Raw genomic sequence first — 14,913 nt, 5'->3', positions numbered from 1 at the left:
CAAGACAAGAAACTGACAAATTAGTAATATGTACTTAAGTGTTGTATCAATGGATACACAGTACGAGGGGAAAAAGTTGCTCTTACAATAAGAAGTATAGATATGCTGCTGAACAGCCAGTGTCTCATCATGGCTAAACTGCTTTAAACATCTTTGTAAGTTATCAACTGGTAAGATCAATATATTCTCTAACATAAGATTTTAGTGTCTTGATCCGGCGAAGGAATTAGGAGTTTACTAGGTGCATGCAACAAGTGGGTCAGAGTTATTTCAGTACATATGATGGCAGCAAGGAGTGTTCTCATTAACTCGTAACTTTCAGTACAACTTACATCTTGTGTTTTTCCATCACTTTTGAAAAACACTTGCTGGTGATACCATTTTATACAATATTCCCATATTATTTTAATTACAACTATGGTAATAGTATCACTTGTTATGAATTGGTCAAGCAGAATGTTTTTTTTTAAACTAGAACATATACGGTCTAATACATAGTTGTGTTCAAAAATTTAGTACTATAAAGGTGATATAAACATTTGCCAGAAAAAGCCACATATCAAACAATAAGCTTCTAGTTCTAGTAAGAAAAGCCTTTAAGAAAATATGATTCTAAACTGAAAGTTGTGAATCTAGGCAGTCAAACCCTGAATAATATGTCAGAAAAAAAAGCAAAAGGAAAAAACAGTGCAGCTAGTTGTGTTAGCCTTAAACCACTAGTCATAAAAGTTGCCCTTCCAATTATTTAGCTGTAATTTTGACATAAGATGATCATATCTAGCACTATGTTAAATAGCTATGTCAACCTCAAACTTTCTAGGCTTTTCAGACGGTATTTAAAAAGAAAATCAGAAACTCTTCTTTTTAAAAAAAAAAAAAATTACTTGTTTTGAAAGATATTTGTTCTTTTATTTCTGTGACTCAGTAACTGACAGATATTTAATTTCAAAATTAAGCAACTTATCAATCACAGCTACTCTATTATTCTTCCCCCCCCCCCCACCTACCCACTTCATTAAACACTGAAGCTGTGCTGAAAACATACATAACAGCTTCTACAATGGAGAAGTTTAACTTATCAATGAATCCTCTTAGTAATTTTGTGATGTTAATTCAACACATGGACTGCACAGTCCGCAATTCATTTAAGAGTGTGTGGGTTTTTTTGTGTTGTTGGTTTTTTTTATTTTTTCGTTTTTTTGGCGGGGTTGGGGCTTATGCATCAACAGCATTTTATACCTACTGTGATTTAGGACAATGGTCTGATTCTGGGTTTCTTTATATTCATCAGAAATTATTGACAGAAAATATCCCAGTTTACACTTAAAGCAAATGCTCCAGAAAGACAGTAAAGTATTAGTACAATAAGAAAGGAAGGAGAGTTGCTTGGACAATAGAAGGGCAGGTTAATTGTCTTTAATCCATATGGTGGTGTGGGGGAAGGGGTTGTTATGACAACAATTTCACTATGTAAGGAGCAATGAACCGAAATAATGTTACGATTCTCATCAATCCTTAATGAACTCCTGGGTAGAGTGTATGGAACTGACCAAGTGAGAAGACTTTTCTTTGTACAGGACAATAGTTACGCAATGGCACAACTCTTGAATTTGTTTGTGGTGGATAAATTTTTTTTAAATGAAGGTTGCAACTTGAAATTATGGAGTATACTGTAAGACCAAATGCTAATGTTTGGTCAACTGTATGATGATGTACGACTGAGTGCAACGCTTAAAAAAAGAAAAATGAATTAAGCACTTCCAACCTAGTTCTTAGAAGGTGGCATGGTCGAAAGTAAGGAAAATGTAGGTCAAAGCTGGACATAAGCAGACGGTTCTCCAAAATCTCGATCGGTACTACATATGACCTAGTTGCACTTAGTTTAATTCAAACATCGCTTAGTCTTCGTTGAATCCTTGTGCGCTGCATTATATAACAGACATGTTTGCTATTAAAGTCGACCACGTTTTAAATCGAAGTAATTTAAACATATAAGTAAAAAACAATAAGTTCTACTTCGCCAGCGATACGTTATAAGAAAATGTTATTTTCAAAAAACTCTGCTAAGTAGCCTCTGCCTCCATCATCGATTGAATGGGTGTGCCACTTGAAGAGGATCGGTAAAACTGAGGCGTCGGCCAAACACCATTTTACCGACCGAAACAGTCTGACAGCATGGGAACACAAGGATCGACACGGCACATGTGACCCCAGTAAACACGGAAGCAGCCAAGAATGGCGCTCTGCGCATGCATGCAGCGTCATTGGAAAATCGTGCTTCACTGTGTTACAGACGAATAAAATTTCCTACCTCTGTCTACCCCCCTCATTGATTATCAATGAAACAAACTGCTAACTAAGCACATTCCAGCATTCAAACAGAGTGGGAAGCAGCAAAGGTTTAGATCGAACATGCTACTTAATCTTTTTTCTTTTCCTCCCCATCATCGATCGTGCTGTAACAAGTCCAGACTGAGTAAAGAGTTACTGATTGAACACGTTTGACCATTAAAGTGGCAACTAGAGCCTTTCCCAATAGCAAAATAGTACCGCAATAAAGCTTTTATTTCCAATAATTCGATATATCAGGACAGGAACAGTTCTCATTTCAACAGATCTATTAAACTACCAGTGCACTTAATCGAGGGCGGCAGGTTACAGTCAGCGCCATCGAGTGCGAGGCGACCAATCCACCTCGTCAACATCCCTAAGAAAGAAGAAGGAATCTTCAAATAAAAACTAAAGAAAACGACCAAGAAAAACTCATTAGTAGTAACTCACCTGATTACCCCTTGAAAATGGTACAGAGATTAATAAATAATCCAACGATAACGACGTAAAATCCAAAGTTTACATCGACAACATGAGTCAACTTGACCCGAGCCGTTCTGGGACACGCGAATGGCGCGCAAACGTCTGATTTGAATTTCGTCTTCCTCTGAAGGATACTCCGTTTTCCAAATGAATAAAGAACCACACTTCGGCAAAAACACATTAAAATCCAAGGTCACACTTTTCCAAAGCACGATCCACTCCGTTATACTCCTCATTCAAGCAGAAAAGACGGGGCCATGAAATTTTCGGCAAAGTTCGGATTCCAACATGGCGCCCTCTTTTCGTGAACGAGGCTCTAGCATCTATTCATGGAATTTGTACCCGCGCGTAGGCATGTTGCCCTAGCAACAGTGTTTCCTCTTGCTCTTTTCGGGGCAACATTGCCTTAAAGCTATTTTTGCAAGCTTACACTGTACTTTGCATCACAATAAACAAAACTGTATATGTTACATAACTTTTGTTACAATAGCAAACTAGTAAATGAGGCCATTGACCGTAGGTGGCTAAAGGGGTCACTGGAATACTATAGTGACCTTTTTCCCCCTCCACGTTGCCTTCTCTGCTTTAGTTTTTTTTTCCCCGGTTGATTTAGCGGTAAGAATAATGAAAGTAACTCGGTTTGCTATCTAAGCAGTAAACTAACAATTTAAAAATTATAAAGTGTGCCTATCAAGCTATAGTATTTCAGTCGTGTTCTAACATGACAAAAATGATACTTTATATAAATATATGAACTACAAAAAAAGAAACAAAATTACAAATAAACTTCATTAATGAAAGTGATGGAGTTTTGATGAAATAATGATCGAGGCTATCCCAGGCTGAAGGCTACAGCTCTGATTTAAGTTTATTGGTAAATTTCAATCACTTTGTGTCAAAATACATCTGATAACAATTTGTCAACATATTTTGTACAGTAAATCACAAATTCAGCGATACCAGTTTTTTTTTAATGTAACATTAGCCTTTATTTTCTGTTTTGGAGTATCTAAAATGTCCAGTTTCTTGAATGATTCGTTGTTATATTCATTTTTTAAAGCAAATCTTTATGCAAAGAAGCAACACTGAAAAAAAAGGTTGCGCCGTAACTGTCATAGAAAGTAACACTAGCTCAATGCCATTGAACATTCCAAAATTATGCAAAAAATAGCTGAGACGAGGTATGATGCTTTTAGATGCAGTAAAAGCGGATTTCCAAAACAATTAATCATGCAATACGTACATTATGTAAAACATCAACGAAACATTAACAGACATAAGTTTCGGACTAAGCACCGCATTTTAATGCATTTTCATTTTATTAACACAGGACTATTGCGAACTAACATCAAACGTGAACAGAAAATCGATGAATATGTGATTATGGGACAGACTTGAGCTGTAGAGAGGAGTAGGAGAAAGAAAGGTGTCGTTGCCTCCCTTGAAATTTTGTAAGACTGAAGAATTTATGCCCCTTGTACATTACTATCTCAACTGTTTTTACGACCTTCCCCTATCCGTACTTTAAAAACAAAAAAGAAAGAAATGCTTATGTTCATAAGAAAAAAAAAGGTTTTTCCGTTTCGTCTAACCTTATCGACATTCTTACTGTTAGACAGGAAAAAGAATTTGTTAAAAAAAAAACTCATCTAAATCCCACATTATTTCACACCTTAATTGATGAATTTTTCATATTTCTAAACCACTTCACTACTCCCAACAGCAGGCGTATATAATCTGATAAAGTCCCTAGCAAAAAAAAAAGCCTAGGTCCATAAGTCATTGAAGAGAATAATAAGTGACAGTGACATCAAATGACGCATCGCGGCGCCACAACGAGCAAGAGAACGTAATTCAGAACCGGAAGCTGGCTCAACGTACGAGGCTATTATTAGCACAGTGTTCAGTTTGTAGTTTGGCGTCCAAGTGCTCACATTTTCGAAGCATGTACCAATGGTTTTAAAGGTTAAATGTGTCCAGGGGTAAGTAATTTTTCTGGCGGTGATGAAGAACTATAATTGCTTCAAAGATGTGAGTAATGTGAAGATAATTTGGGTATAAAATGTAGGGGATAAACACAAAAGAAAACAACGTAACACTCTATGACAATGTTAGGGACTGAGTTACATACTTCGCTGTCTTATAGTATTGTGCCAAACATCAATTAGTATAATTTATGTGCCCGATATAACGGAAAGCTTTATAATAAAAATAAATCCAAAACATACTATAAAAAAGAAAAAAAACTGTTAAAACGCGAGGTTTGTTTTCACAAACGTTTTAACGTAATTTACGGCTGCTTCTGGATTATCAATTTATTATAATTCACTAGTATATATAATATATTGATACATTGGAAAATATGCCAATCATTGGAAAAGAAAGATATTGTACGTGACAACCAAAATTCATTAGGAATAAAATATCTCATTAAAAGTTAGGGTTCTTCTAAGACCCTTTCTCCTCTTGTGAATTTATTATGAGTTTAATAGATCATTTGCAGTCTTGCAGATAAAATGTACACACGCGTGTTTATGAGTTAATATTATTTTGATTTGCAGCATCAAGAAGCTGCTTTATAGGTGTTGTGCTCATATACATTTGATGACCAGAAATAACAAATACCACCTTTCAAGTCCAATTTATTACAAATTATCTTTCGTGATAGGATCTTCAATCTAAACTCTTTTACATTTTAGACATTAACACAGTGGACATTCAGACTTTGAAAGTAATCAAAGATATGTTTTGACTACTTTTATGCAATGTTGATTATGAATAAGTGATATGTCTTCAGTTGCAGGAGACACATGACAGACAAGCCTTCAAAAGTTGACAACATTGTCCTTAGCGAAAACCTTACTTTTCTTTGGATTTGATAGCTGGGAATTTGAGAGTGAAAAAGCAATGTCTTCCTGCCCAGTTTGTTTGGAAACAGAGCTGAAACAGCCAGCAGCATGTATTCCATGTGGCCATACCTTTTGCTACAGCTGCATAACTCAGTGGCTGCAGCGATCACATGACCCTCTCTCCAGCCAGTCTCATTGCCCCCAGTGTCGGAGGCCTGTTCGTGAAGTGCAAAAGCTTTTTATCTCAGAGTGGCCAGGTATAAAGAACACTTATTTTTAGTTTCTAATTAAATGTTGGCTGATTTGGTACATTCTCATTCTTCCGTGTGTGTGAGAGAGCGAGAGAAAGAGAGACTCTAACTGATGTGCCAATTTCTTTTTAAGGTATTTTAAATACTTGATTTTTTACATGTTAGAGAAAGAGAGAACACTAAGGCTTTAAGCAGTGATGCATTTGTGAAAAGTGTTGACAAGCAAGGAGCAGGAGGCAGGTGGATGGAGTGGGGCGTGGGTTCACTTCCAGCAGGGTGTCAGCTGCATCGCTGACCACATGAGGGCTACATTCTACACTCTTGTCTCTTATCTTACTGGTGAGCATTTCTTCATATATCCTTTCATTACCTTGTGTATAGGGAATTGTACTTAACTAAAAATATATAATTTTTCTGAATAGAAATATTTGTTTAGATTATCAGATTTGCTGTAAATTATCAGCTTAAGTGTAATTTCAATTTGGTCATTTTATCCTCCTGATTGTTGTGCTGAAAATTCATATGCAGAAATTTAATTGAGTAAATTTTTTTGTTTCCAGCCTTTTCTCGGTATGTTCAGGCCATACAGAATCGATATCAGGTCAACGTTAATGGGATTAAGCATCATGCTGCACAATGTATTAGTAAGTTCATAGGCATTCATTTTGATTAAAATCTACAGTGATTAACATGATGCAGATGCACTATTGCCCTAGCCAGGATGTGCCTGGCAACAACTGACACTCCTGATAATTTTTTTTTTCCATTCATGGTTAATGCTGCTACGTTTGAAAGCTGAATCACTTTATCTCCATTGACTTCTCTTGGCTTAATTTACTAGCAAGATATCCAGTCTTCTCCAAATATAATTTCTTTGTGGTGAAGTGAGCAAAACATATCCTTTTAGGGTAATATTACTCATGTTTTCTGACAGTATGGCGCAGGTGGAAAAAGTCATGAGTTACTATGTTTCTTGTGACTTCCCCTTGTTCTGGATCACCTTTCTTTTGTTAGGATAATTACAGTTGACTCAATCGAGTAAATGGAATTTTTACTTAAGTAGCACATTTCCACTGTGGCCCTGATTCACAAACAAATTTTGAAAAGCATTTATGAACATAAATTTTCCACCGAAAAAAAAAAAACAATCTTTCTGACCTCGCAGTTCACTCAGCCCACACCAGACTTCTGTCTATTCCACAAATGAGACTGGAGACATTTGGCCATCATTCCTTTTCTGGCTTCAGTATTTGGAATGGCCTGCCTCCTCCTTTCCATACAGCAGAGTCGTTGTACACCTTCCAATCTAGACTTAAAAACATCTCTTTCGGAAACAGCTACTATAATGTCTGTCCTGTTGTCCTTTCCCCTACAGTCCTATCTCTGTGTTCATTCATGGTTTTGTATTGCTAACAGATGCATGTTCTTTGATATATGTTGTGCTTAATTCTACTCGATTGTGATGATGATCTCATGTGGCCTTTCCCTACTGCCTCTGGACTTGTAAAGAGCATCAAGCTCATCTCTGTGTTGGGGAAATGCATTATACAAATTCTATGATTATTGTTATTAAATGAAAGAACAGTTCATTTCTGCTAAATCTGATGGTAGGAACTCATTCGAAATTACATCTTTGTGACATAAAGCACAATCGGCTAAAATACCAGACTGACAGTTTCAATACTTTCCGTACATGAGGCATTTTTATTAATGGGTTGTTTTTTGATTTTTTTGTTTTGTTTGTTTTGTCTTGGTTGTATTTTTTGCAGTTATAAGTTCATGAAATCAGGCAGTGCAAGGTGTAATTTAATACTACAACTAAGGTCTTTAGAGTTAACATGTTTGACGTTTGGTTCGGTCTTTAATACAGTGCTGAAGTTTACAGAAAATGAAAAGAAGCATATTCCATTGTTATTTTTAATGACAAGATTTTTGTGTGTTTGTGCATGTGGATGTATATGCTGTGTGAATTTTTCACATCATTACCTGTACTGTAGAGAGGTGTTTCAGAAAATCACCATCAACTGTGCCTATTTTGCAGGATGGACTTTGAGAGAGTGGAATGACCTTGGCCGCAATGCCCAGTGTTTTGTGGCTGTCACTGTGCTACTAATCCTGCTTCTTTTAGTTCAAGATGCTGTACGTGAGGATGGATTTCACCGCGGGATTCTCCTTCCAGTTATCCTTCTCCTGTTCGATGCCTTGAGTCATCTGACTGTTGCTGCTGCCTATATACTGGTGCGACCATTTCTATGCCTTTTTTCGTGTGGATTCGAAATTGTAGTCGCACTCAAAGACATTATTTATACTCTTTTGATAGCTGTTGTCATGGTTGCTTTTGATTTAGTTTGTATCCCATGGCTACTGCTAGGAGTATGCTTTCGACTGGTATGGGCTGTGCTGTGTAGGGTTTGGGCTGTCACTGGACTTGCTGTATCAGTTGGCATTCTGGCTCTGCCCTTTATCCTTGGCAATGAAGAGTGGAAAAACATGCTGCAGGCATGTTTCTCTTCTGTGCTGGTTCGTATTCAGGTGGCAGCAAATAAACTGATGAGACACATGCAGCAATTGGAAGAGTGGCTAGATAGAGAACGTGCACGAGAAGGAGAGCAACACCGAGAACCAAGACGAAGTCAGAGTTATCCTTTCAGGCTGCACGTGTCTGTCTCAAGAGGTGCAAGAGAACAGGCAGAAGAAGAAAATATGCCCGCTGCAGAATCGAGAGTAAATACTGAGTTATACAGACTGACTACTTTGCTTGAGCCCTTTGCTGCTACTGTTGCTGCCCATGGCAATGAAATCAGGCAGTGAAGTACATTAGGCAAATACAAAAGTAAGGTCAAAAATCCCTTTAGAATATTAAGGCTACATTTTAATGATTGTGAAGAAATAGATTAAATGTTTGTCATTAAGTTGATGTCTTGTAAATAACCATAAATGTTTGAGCTACCGTTGATAATGTGGTATGTTTCATGTTAAAAATTTCAGCCATTTTATGTCTAGAAATTATTAAATTCAATCTGTCCATGATGTGGAAAGATGTACTCAAAAGATTTTTTTAATTACTGCATTTTAATTTTTAATAATAATTTTAAAGATAAACTACAAATTCTGATGTCTTGTTCCTGTCTTCCTTTCTCATTGAAGAAAGTCTTAAAACATTTTTATGCACATAAATGAACAAATGGCATAAGACACGCTCAACCTGCAGTTTCTGGGTGTTCGACAGTTTATCAGAGATCCTCACTGATTCTAATCATGATGTGACGGTTTCAGGTTCACTGATGTTTATGTAATTTAAAACAAAAATAAAGATATCAGATGATGCAAAGAAAAACTAAATTGCTGTAAGCAAACTGTTAACACTGTTTTATGTGGATGCATCATGTTTCTGAATATGATCATTCTGTTTTCATCCTTGTGAGGGAAAAAACCTCCAGAAAATTGTTTTGAAATATATTTAATGTAAATTGAGATAACTGACATAGAATGGAGGGCATTGGCAGTAAAGAGCAGCTTATAACCTCGAGAAAATACTGGTGGGAAGGAGGGGGCGAGCAGAATATCCTCTGTCCTCTTCTCATGTCTTCACACTGTGCAGGTGTCATCATAAATCACAGCCTTCAGGAAATAGTGTTGGGGAGAGGTTGCGAATCGATGTGTGCTGAATTTAATGTACCAAACCAGAAATATTCTGCACAATGCTTTTAAGTATAAGTCTTGTGTCTCAAATGATAATGGACATCACTTCAAAGGAAAATACTTGATGTTAACATGCTGGTTCCAGCTACCAACTAGCAATAACATGACCTTTGGTCACTGCATGTAGCGGTCAGTATTATGCATTATATCCCTGGGTTAAGTGTACTAAACAAAAGATTAGACTACAAAATAATTTATAAGCATATAAAAAAGGGTGTGTAAGATGACTTTTCAACCTTAAGCTCATTGAACCCATTGTAATGTATTAACCTGCAGCTGTCTAAATGTCTACTATTACTAATGTTATTTGTCCCTGACTGTGAGAGGAGATATGTTGTACAAATGTGTATATTTTTGCTATCATTCTGAATTCAAGTATAAATGAATGTGGGTATTTCTGAAGAACAAATTGATTTAGCTGAGGCAAGGAGCTTTAACTTTTTAAATTTTCACTTAATTTTTTTTTTAACATCAATTTGTTTAATAAAAGTAGTAGAACATTTGTCTCAAACAACAGAGCGGAACTGCATATCTGTATCTAATATGCAGCAAATTCAGAAATACCTGACTGAACATTTGACAAGGCCTTAAAGGCTTTGAGTGTTAAAGGTGAATTCTTTGGAATGTTTTATATTTGTTTTAATAGGCTAGTTACATTGTTGTTAAAAGCAATGCTTGAGATTGGACATGGTAATTATCAGTAAATAGTTATGTCATCTTTTGGAGAAAAATATACTAGCATTATTAAATAAGTAGTTTTAATGTATTTTTTTAAAGTTATTGTGGAACTAATGGCTTGATAATTTAAAACTAAATTGCAAGTGTATACAAGAGGCCACAAAAAATAACCCTCAGCTCTTTCTTGCAGTCTTCAGAATTTTCGAGCTATGCCACCAGCACATTTTTACAGTTTGAAGACTGCAGCAGAAGAGTCCCCAAAACTGTGCATATCATTTGGGTTTGTCCTGTAATTTGTTTGCTCAGATTGTTATATCAATATATTTTTAATGTGATTCTTTGACATTTTAAAAGTAGATTTTCATAATGTCTCATTTTTGGGGGAGAAGGTAACATTTTATACACTCTACTTGTAATTTATCTTTTTGCCTTCTTACAATTTCCTCAGAGATCAAGGAGGCTATTCTGCTTGCTTCTCACTTTTTTTATCTTTATCCGTGCATTTTGTTCATGTTTGCCCTGTTGTCATCCATTTTCTGACACTTGATTGTCATTTAGTTTGTAGTCTTTTGTGCACAGTGTCTTATGCTTGCCTCCATACAGGGAAGCGTGCCATACAATTCAGGTATTATTAGATCTCTAGGGTGAATGTAAAAGCTGCTTAAATGATGCTTATAAAAAATGTTGCTGTACATTATGCTTATAAAATTATTTTAGGCTAGTTTATATTTTCTGGGAGATGGAGGTTTGAGATATTTTAAAGTCTGTACCACTTCTTGATTTTGATCAATGTTAAATGTCAGGCTGTCCAAAGGGGTCTTGTATGTGATTTATTGATGCGTAATAGCATTGAGTAGCTTGCAATTAGTTTAGTTAGTTTATTCCTTGCTGCTCCTTTGAGGTGCATAGGGCTGCAATAACACCTCACCAGCGGACCCGGTTTTGGGTAGTCCCCTTCAGTTGGGCCAGTGTGTTTCCGATGTCCTTTTCCTCACTCTCTACTGTTCTTTTCCAAGTCTGCTTTGGAGCTTGCAATTGACTAAGTCCTATTTATGTGGACAGGTTTACCCCTTCAAATAGTTCTTTTATTATTTTTTTAATCTGCTTGTTTGTGATCTCAATTGGGGAATTATTCTGCATCAGTTGCAAGATATGGTTTTACTTGGCACTTTTCCATTTGTCATGTATCAGGATTGTTTATTGTGGCTTCTTTAATTATGAAGTTTCAAGTGCTTGCTTATGAAATCAAAATCAAACAATTTGTACTGTTTTTATTTTGTTGAATGCTTGTTTAAAGTCCATTCCAGTTGGCCTTGTTTGAAAAACATAATTCCCCATATATATTCCAAATGCTGCCGAAGGGTTGTTTGGTATTTTGAGTGAGCTCCAAGAGCACAAAAACACATAAAAGAAATCTGTTGGCCATTTCTTTCATGGCAGAAACATTTAAGCAATGATAACCACTGTCATTATCTTAATCATATACCTTCATTGTACATTTTTCATTTTGTGTAGTAAGTTTGCAGACAAACTTGCCTTTTTCTTTCTTTCTCAAAAGTATGATTGAGTGGTTGGTATATACATTTGCTGTAGATTCTGTTGTAATTTAGTATGTGGATGGGAAAGAACTGTTTTTAAAAATTTGTTTCAAATGATGGTACTGTTGCTGAATGAGTTATTTATAGTGAAATTATATATGTGATTGTTCTGTATTATGGTTTATACATGATTACATAGGTTATAATACAGAAGAGTGGATGAGTGCACACAAATTCGTATGCATGTATAAGGGTCATCCAAATGAAACTACACAAACAACACCATTAATTGTACTTTCACTAAACGGATGGGTGGGATTTTCATGGTGAAAGGGATTTGTGAGCTGTTGTCACAAATGTCTTGTGAATAACATCGTGAAACAAGTCATTCTGTGAAGGCAAAACCTCCAAGCAGAAACAGCATTCGAAATACCCACAGAGATCTTAGCTGCTTGTGGGCATGCTAGGGGAAGTCACATTTAGATGCACTTCTGTCTTGACAGTGCAAGGAGTTCCAGGCTGCACGCTGCAAACTTATACAATACTTTTTGCAGCTGTTTGATAGGAAGTCATTGTCTTACAGTCCACCCTGGGATTTGTTTTTGTTATTTGGCCTCTGAAACAAATAGAAATTGAATTGCCACCTCTTACACTGAGGTTTCTGAAGGTTTTTGGGAATGGTTTTGTCAGTATCTGGTTTCTTTCTTTGAAAGTGACAGGACATCGTTAAATTTTAGATATCTTTGTGTATGATTGACATTAAAATAAACCTTTTTAAATGTTCATTCTCCTCTAAAGTATTAAGGTGTTTTTCACTGATGGAATATTTAAATGATAGTTTCTGATGGCATGAATTTTTCAAGTCCCCCTTTTATTTTAGTCCAGTAACATCTTTTCTACACATCAAAAACATTTCAGATTTCACTTTAAAATTATCAGTTAACTGGATCTTTTCCTTTGGAAGCATGCAATTGGTTTGACTGACTGGCTTTCAAAGAGCATAAGATAATGATTCTGACTATTTTCTGAGATTTGAGGATGAAGTTTTGAAATACTCAGCTCATGGCTGTATAACTGTTAGAAAGCAGAAGCTGTAAGGATTTTATTGGATGACCCTGTTTTGTAGCTAGGGGTTATTGTTCTTGAAGTCTGCATTTTCATGGTTGTAATACTTAGCAATTATTGTGAGCCTGTCAACATAAGCTCATGTTTTCATTCTCTGATGATTCTTTGTTTGGAATTCTATTTTAAAACACTTATTATAAGCACTTTTTGGTTTACAATTCTGAAAGAACATTTATGATTTGGTTGTTGAAAAGACAAAGTACTACATTAGTTCCATTTACATAAAAGTTAGTATTGCATGTAAAAAATTTTTTTTTTTTTAGTTAAAATAGAATTCTCGATGACATTTTAAATATATCTTAATAATAGGGAATCATGATGTGATATCATGTGTAAATGCTTTAAATTCATAATGAAACTGAGGAGTTAAAGAAGCCTTTCTTCTCTCATTTTCACTCATATTGTTGCATTAGAAAATAACTTGGAAGTATCCTAAACGTGCATGTAGTACTGATTTGACAGGGAGGCTGTATTTGACAAGATATAAGAAATTTGAACTGAAGCATTTGTTCCCTTTGTATGGCCTTGATTACGTTCGTCCCTCCAGCTGTGATAAAAATGACCAACAGTAAATATAAACACTGTTTGAACTGGTCGAATATCCACCACTTCTTGCCTATGCATTTGTTAGCCTGGGCAGCCTGTTTTGGTTTTGCTAACATTAACTTGTCGGAAAGTTTAATATTAAAAACACAACAAAATGGTGTGTTGTCTTCTGCTTTTTTGTGTAGAGAGATTTAATACTAATAATGTTTACTTGCAGAGCGTACTATCCAGGATATCCAGCTTTACCCATATTTCTTTCTGCCACTAGAGCTTGTAAAACACTGGAACTCTTGACCTCCCTGGTGGTATGCAAGAACTGTTTTATGGTATTCCAACCAAACAACCTTGTCAGCCACTTTTATAGTTTCATGAGCTAATCATGTTCGCAGTCATCTTGCTAAACAACATCCAAACGGTATATCTTGAATAAATTCCTTTCAGAAATATAATTAAGCTCTTTAGCAATATCAGTCCACTTCCTTAATACACTTTACAGGCAGAATATAATTGTTCTTTAATGAAAAACATCAATTCCACTATTACACACAGAAAATATTCTCCGGATTAACACACCAACCATACAGCCCATGACTTTCGAATCATCGAAACAATCTTGGCAGACTGGTTGGGATCAGACAAGCGACGTGCATGTGAGCGGTGGTCGAAGAAACGCACACAAATCTTGGTAGAGGAATGAGAGAGTGGTGGAAGAAAACTCCAGACGTCCAGCCCTGTCAACAGGTGTCATTGTATCAACATCTCATTATCTTCGAGCCAGTGTTATCGCCAGTTTCCATCGTTGTTTTCCATGTTCATAGTCATTCAATTATACGTCACTTGAACAAAGTACAGCTAGATGATTGAACTTGTCAGGAAGAGGTGTCAACAAACATCCTCTCAATACATGTCGAGTAGGTGAGTTTTCTGGCTAACTTTGGACTGTCTGAGAAAAGCCACATCATTTCCACCAACCATCGTAACCGTCAATGAAGACATGGACGTCCTCTACATTTGATTGCATCTTTTTGATAACTCTATCTTCGTGAAGGATATCAATATAAAATTGTATGGATAACATCCAGATTCATCGCTACTGTTCTTGGCTATCTCGGCTATCTTAGCTTTTTACCTCAACTACCTGCCGTGACTTTCGTTTGAGGTTCTTGTTGGTCTGAAAGTAAAGAAGAGATTGTGTCATAAAAAGTTCTTGTTTGTGTTCCTTTCATGTGTTCTTTGTCTATGCCAAAAATAGTTTCATTCAATTGCAGGTACTATCTTTGACATTTCCCGACTTTCCAGTCAGGGTGTAGGAGTCTTCACTGCACCCGAGTAATGATGTCGCTGTATGTGAGATGTAGAATCGGAAACTCAACTAAACAGACCTCCGTCACTCTCAATAAGTGAACTTAA

The 14,913-nt window shown here is 36.1% G+C and overlaps 2 protein-coding genes across 8 annotated transcripts in view; one reads left to right on the top strand and one right to left on the bottom strand.

The window, feature by feature from the left end:
• LOC112568258 (dual specificity tyrosine-phosphorylation-regulated kinase 1A-like) overlaps window positions 1-3,128 on the bottom strand; it is a 36,391-nt gene extending 33,263 nt beyond the window's left edge. For 2 of the 3 annotated variants that reach the window (XM_025245463.1, XM_025245470.1), the window contains exon 1: window positions 2,782-3,128. The gene's annotated coding sequence lies outside the window, so the exon portion shown is untranslated. The remainder of the gene's footprint in view (window positions 1-2,781) is intronic. The other variant, XM_025245465.1, reaches the window with a different exon arrangement.
• A 1,539-nt stretch (window positions 3,129-4,667) lies between these two features.
• On the top strand, window positions 4,668-14,878 carry LOC112568267. Of its 5 annotated transcripts, none has more exons than XM_025245485.1 (6): window positions 4,668-4,796; window positions 5,612-5,920; window positions 6,128-6,253; window positions 6,475-6,558; window positions 7,956-8,152; window positions 14,053-14,878. In XM_025245485.1, the coding sequence occupies exons 2-6, from the start codon at window positions 5,722-5,724 to the stop codon at window positions 14,092-14,094; spliced, it is 648 nt and encodes a 215-aa protein (XP_025101270.1). In that variant the 5' UTR covers window positions 4,668-4,796; window positions 5,612-5,721; the 3' UTR covers window positions 14,095-14,878. The 5 variants fall into 5 exon arrangements, with proteins under 5 accessions (XP_025101270.1, XP_025101269.1, XP_025101265.1 ...); XM_025245484.1 differs by lacking the exon at window positions 14,053-14,878 and adding an exon at window positions 13,721-13,786; XM_025245480.1 differs by lacking the exon at window positions 14,053-14,878 and having other exon boundaries at window positions 7,956-13,661.
• The last annotated feature ends 35 nt before the right edge of the window (window positions 14,879-14,913 follow it).

Source organism: Pomacea canaliculata, linkage group LG7 (genome assembly GCF_003073045.1).
Source record: "Pomacea canaliculata isolate SZHN2017 linkage group LG7, ASM307304v1, whole genome shotgun sequence".
Classification (NCBI taxonomy): Eukaryota; Metazoa; Mollusca; class Gastropoda; order Architaenioglossa; family Ampullariidae; genus Pomacea; species Pomacea canaliculata.
Note: the sequence above shows the minus strand (reverse complement) of the source record. Positions and strands in the feature narration are given on the sequence as shown.

Excerpts from the sequence above, each read along its gene's own strand:
- LOC112568267 (XM_025245480.1), top strand. The coding sequence starts at position 5,722 with ATGTCTTCCTGCCCAGTTTGTTTGGAAACAGAGCTGAAACAGCCAGCA. Across the intron at positions 5,921-6,127 it reads TTTTATCTCAGAGTGGCCAG|TGTTGACAAGCAAGGAGCAG; the intron begins GTATAAAGAACA and ends ATTTGTGAAAAG. Across the intron at positions 6,254-6,474 it reads TCTTGTCTCTTATCTTACTG|CCTTTTCTCGGTATGTTCAG; the intron begins GTGAGCATTTCT and ends TTTTGTTTCCAG.